The sequence below is a fragment of the Monodon monoceros genome, unplaced genomic scaffold, assembly GCF_005190385.1.
Source record: "Monodon monoceros isolate NGI ecotype Baffin Bay Population unplaced genomic scaffold, NGI_Narwhal_1 Super_Scaffold_21, whole genome shotgun sequence".
Classification (NCBI taxonomy): domain Eukaryota; kingdom Metazoa; phylum Chordata; class Mammalia; order Artiodactyla; family Monodontidae; genus Monodon; species Monodon monoceros.
Window position 1 is genome coordinate 70,852,631 of NW_021703778.1, and position 4,987 is coordinate 70,857,617.

General features: G+C 56.5%; 1 protein-coding gene across 2 annotated transcripts in view; it reads right to left on the reverse strand.

Annotated features, from left to right (window-relative positions):
- Nucleotides 1-275: 275 nt before the first annotated feature.
- CLN6 (CLN6 transmembrane ER protein) overlaps nucleotides 276-4,987 on the reverse strand; it is an 18,202-nt gene continuing 13,490 nt past the window's right edge. Inside the window, exons 6-7 of one of the 2 annotated variants that reach the window (XM_029239520.1) lie at nucleotides 4,524-4,607; nucleotides 276-2,898 (exon numbers count right to left, since the gene is read on the reverse strand). In XM_029239520.1, the coding sequence (XP_029095353.1) occupies nucleotides 2,628-2,898; nucleotides 4,524-4,607 (355 nt within the window). In that variant the 3' untranslated portion in view covers nucleotides 276-2,627. Of the gene's footprint in view, nucleotides 2,899-4,523; nucleotides 4,647-4,987 lie in introns of both variants that reach the window. The other variant, XM_029239519.1, reaches the window with a different exon arrangement.

The window sequence follows — 4,987 nt, forward strand, 5'->3', positions numbered from 1 at the left end:
TGTACAGAGAGCAAGAGAACAGCCATCTTGAACGGCCTGACCATACATGTGACATTTCCTTGAGTTTAGGTCAGTGTGTGCTAGAGTTTGGGGCTGTGTCCCCAAAGGCACACCAACTGAGACACCCTGGCCAACTCCTTTTTTAGGTGTTTTTAGGTGTCTCTAAGTGGTGTTTCTCATGACTGAAAATACCTGCACGGGGTGGTGGCTACCCGAGAGTTCACTATACAAAAATTCTCAAGGTGTATGCTTTACCTTGTCGTGTGTAGGCTACACTTCAACTCAGGCCGCAAAACAGAAACCCCCTCCAATGCCACTTGGGGGCTGAGATTTTGTTCACCTGAAGGGCCCCATCACCAGAATTTCTGATTCAGCAGGTGAAAGGGGGAAAGAATCTGCATTTTCTCCTGCCATCTAGATGCTGCCAGTCAGGACCATACTTTGAAAACCATTGGCCTAGAGTTTTCTAGGTGGAGGGAAGCCAGGGGGCAATTAAGAAGTATTTCTAGGGCAACATTTTCAGTAAACTGCCCAAAGAGATCTTGGTCAAGAGGGACATGACTCTCCAAGGCTCCAATAACTTGCTGTGATTTCTTTTCCATTCTAAACACTCGTTTTCATACCTAATTTTTTATTCACTTTTTTTTTTCAACTGTTTTCTTATCAAGCACTCGCAAAATTGTATAAGCTTCAGACCCCACATAACCAGGCCTATGCCTGCTCAGACGATATCCATTAAGTCCTTCTATGGAGAACAGGCCTGGAGCAGGCTTTGGAGTTAACAGTGGCCTTGAGGTAGGGAAGGGGTCAAACGAGGTTGCTGGGCAGGTGGAGGCCCTTGTGTGCTGAAAGGCCGCAGCTGGCTTATGAATTAAGAATGTAGAGACTTGTGACCTGCTAATTCAGGGGGCACAAGCCACCCACGCAGGGGCGGCAGGCAGCTCCCTCGGCATCCAGCTCCCACTCTGGGGAAATGAAACCCATGGGGTCCTTTTGATTGAAGGCAGTTTCAATACATCCACACGAAGGAAGTAGAGCCACAAGATTTATTGTTTCAGATCCCAGACGCCAGGGGGCGCAATGAGTCAGGGGTAGGACCATCCTCCGTCCCAGATCCTGAGGGAGAAGAGAGCAGGCTACCAAGTACCTATCTAAAGCGGGAGGGGTGGAGGTCACCAGCTTTTTATGGGTTTAAACCGAGTGGTTATTTTAAAAGGTGCCTGGGAAAGGCAAAGTGGGAATCCTAAACTCCAGTCTTTATGTCCACACTCTGGGTGTGGGAAAGGTCACCGTGCTGTAACATGCCTCGGCAGCAACGCTGGAAAACAAAGCTGCTTTCCTCAAAAGGTGTTTCTCTCATCACAACATGGCCGACAATGCGTCTCCTGTTCAGCGTGGCCCTCCCCTGTGTTTTCTAGTAACAGTAGCCCACAAAGCCCCCGGTGGCTGTGTGGTGAGGCTGAGACCCTCAAAGATCAAGAGCTGAGGCCCCAAGGGATTAAACAACTTGCCCAAGGCTAAGTGCCAACCTCCCACAAACCAGGTCCGCCACCTTGCCCCAAAGGGCACCCTCTCTGCTTCAGCCCCTGGAACGGGCTGGCAGCACAGCTGGGAGGCTCAGTGGGACATCTCTGAGGGGCAGGTCTGGAGATGCCCTATGCTGGTCCCCACCCCTGAGAACCACCCCCAGACTCCTCTGAAGAGAGCTGGGACCTAGAGGAGGCCCTTCTTGCTCCTGAGGTGACCCCCAACCGCAGGATCCTACTAAGTGGCACGGAAAGCCAGCGGCCAGTGGCAACACCTGCTCTCAGCCACACGGGGCTGAGTGGGCCCTTGGGGTCAGCCCAGGGCTCCTGCCTGGGCCCCAGACCAGCCACTCCCTCCCCTGCTCCAGGGACCGCCCTCCTCCTGCCTCCCAAATTCACTCCCAAAGTAAGAAGCAGCAGCAGCCAGCCAGGCTGGGCTCCACACCGCCTTTAGTCACACTTCTCACCCCTGATGCTGACAGCAGACGGGGACTGATGGGGGCTGGGGGACCACTGCATGCAGGGTGAAAGGAGGCTCTGAGGCACAGGGCTCCCTGAGAGCACAGGAGAGGAGGCGGGGCCGGGGGAGGCGAGGCAGGTCCCCGAGACCCCTGCGCACACGCAGGCCGGCACTGCTGGGAAATGAGGCCGAGGGCCCGCAGCCGAGGGAGGAGACGGGGCCCCAGTGCCTCGGGGGAGGGGGGGGGGGGGGCGTCCCATGGGGAACGAGGGCCCCTTTCCTGGGAACAGGCCTGTTGGTGGCAGGCAGAGGCTGAGGCTGAGACAAGGCTGACTGAAGAACCTCACGACGTCCCCACCCCTAGTGAGCGGCTCAGGGAACAGTACAAGTGCGTGAGAACTCTGCCTTCGGCGGCCACTCAGAAACCTGCAGTCAGCCTCAAACGAAGGGGTGCCACGATCCTGGAGTGGGGAGGGAGAGAGAGCTTCTAGCAGAGGGAGACCAGAGACCACTGCCAGACCCTGAGATCAGGCCGGTGGGTGGCGGGGAGCGTGGCCTCTGGCTGCCCACGGTCAGGTGGCTCGACACCCCGTGCAGCCTGAGGTTGGGTGAGGATCTGGGGTGCACATACTCCTCCGGACTCAGTGTCGGCTGCTGACGTGGAGGGTGTAGAAGGCCCAGGGCTCAGGGACGTAGATGACGCCCGGGTACTTCTTCCTGAGTACGGGGTCATTCCATAGCCAGGCGACCCAGAGCGCCACGAGCAGGAGGGTGAGGGCAAAGGAGGAGAAGAGGAAGAGGCCGTTGCTGTCCAGGAAGAGGCGCTTGCGCTTCTGGTGCAGGACAAGGGCCAGCATGGCGAAGAAGGTGAAGATGAAGAGGATGAAGATCTGGCCCTCGGTGACCAGGTACCTAAGGAGGCCCGTGCGTGAGCGGAGGTGGGTGCCGTGACAGCCCATCCTGCCCAGCATCCCTCCCTCTACCCAAGTACCAGGCTGCCCACCCAGTGGGTCAGATTAGCGCGTCAAGTGAGGGGCTGAGGCAACCACTTCACTCTGAGCCGTGGCCCATACGCAGCATATTGATTTGGCTTGTAGAGTTACTGTTTTTTAAAACATTGAATTTGTTGCCAGTATGTAAATAGCAGATTACCTGCCAATGTGGAGTTCTGGTTTCCCTGCTCACCTTGGGCTTGTATTCCCACATAACAATAACGGATGAGGAGAAAGCAGCGGCTGCCTTTAGACAGAGCATTGCTCTGCAGCTTGCCACAGTCCCCACCACTCCCTACTGCCTCACTTGATGCCTGCTTCATGCATGTCTGTTACCAGCTTGGTTCCTAAAGGCGTCTGAGTTTGGGAATGCAGTTTCAGCTGATGGGAGCTGTCATTACTGTCTCGTTGAAGGCTGGGACAGTCTCATCTCCCAGGGTTCTCTCCATCTCTTAAGGCAGTACCTAGCATGTGGCCAGGAACTCAGTAACACTGGCTAGAGGGCTTCTGAGAGGTTATCTCGTCCACTCCCCTGCCTATAGATGCTGACCCATCCCACTCAAGGAACTACATAGCTCTGCAACTTAGTGGCTGTGTTGCCTTGGGGAATTTACATGACATCTTGGAGCCTCTGTTTCCTTGCTAATAAAGGGGGCATAAATGGCCCTCTCTCTCAAGAACTACATACTTGGAAAAGCATATTGTTCAATAAACGGCCTCCTGTAGCTATCACTCTGGTAGTGCTATGGGTAAGAACGGGCCGAAGCTCCTTCCCACGTCTCACCTGTTTCCCTCCAGCTGTAGTGGCCACCCATTCCTGTTAATCCTGCCCTCAGCGGGCATGCGGATTTGCCCTGGTGGACCCCCACTGCTGGCCACGGGCAGCCCCTGGAGGTGGGCCGGAGCTGGCCCCAGGAGCGGAGGCCCTTTTCATTTGGCTGGAGGCTTCCCACCAGAGAAGGGCTAGTTGTTTCCAGGACACCCACAATCCCCAGGGGAGCCTTTCTCCAGAGCGGAAGTGACAGAGGAGGGGTAGGAGCCTGGCTGAGGCCTGGAGCCCCTGGAATGGGAAGAGAGAGCTGGAGGGAAAAGGAAACCAGGCAGGGAGCCCCTGAGGCCATGGAATTCCCCACATATCTGTCCTTGTCATCTCCATGATGCTCCATAGTTTACAAAGCCCCTTTCTCTCCCCCTGGATTCTCACCATGTCCTAAAAGGGAGACAGGTGGGTATTATTCCCATTTCACAGAGGAGTAAATTGAGGTCCCAAGGCCTTTACAGGGCCTGGTGTCGGAGATGGATTCTATTGGCCCCGAGGTTGCACTCTGAATGTGAAGAGGTCACACTCAGGCCTGGCTTCCTGGTCACAGAGCGGCCACCATAAGGCAGTCACAATCCCCACTGAAAGAGGAGGAAGCAGGGACCTCAACAGGGAGAGTCTCACCTGGGGTCACACAGCAGCCCTGTGGTCAAGAGCACATTTTCACTCCCTGGCTCACTAAGGGCTCCCAGCCTCCCCGCACCCCAGGTCCAGCGTCCACTCACCAGTAGTACAGGCCGCTGGGCACCACCAGGGGCAGGGCTGGTCCTGGCATTGAGCTCTCAGCTTTGGTGGGAGTGAAGCAGCCGCTGAAGTACATGAAGAGGATGAGGAAGAAGGGGATGTACCTGCAGCAGGGAAACCAGTGCTGAGCTGCCCAGCTGCCCCCACCCAGGGCCTCTTCCCCGCCCGTCCTTGTACTGGTTCCCGGCACCATTCTATGCAGTCTCACTTCGTGGTTTACAAAAATGCCTGGTTCGGGTGGCACTCTTCCCTGGCAGCCTTTCCCGAGCAGGGGGTCCAGGAGGGAAGCGGCAAGATGAGGTCAGCTCCCTGAGCACATGCCGGTCAGAGCCCCGCAGGCTGGGGGGTGCAGGGAGGGGCAGCTCCCTCCCACGCGGCGCTGGCCACCCCACTCACTCCGTGTGTGTGTGTGTGTGTGTGTGTGTGTGTGTGTGTGTGTGTGTGT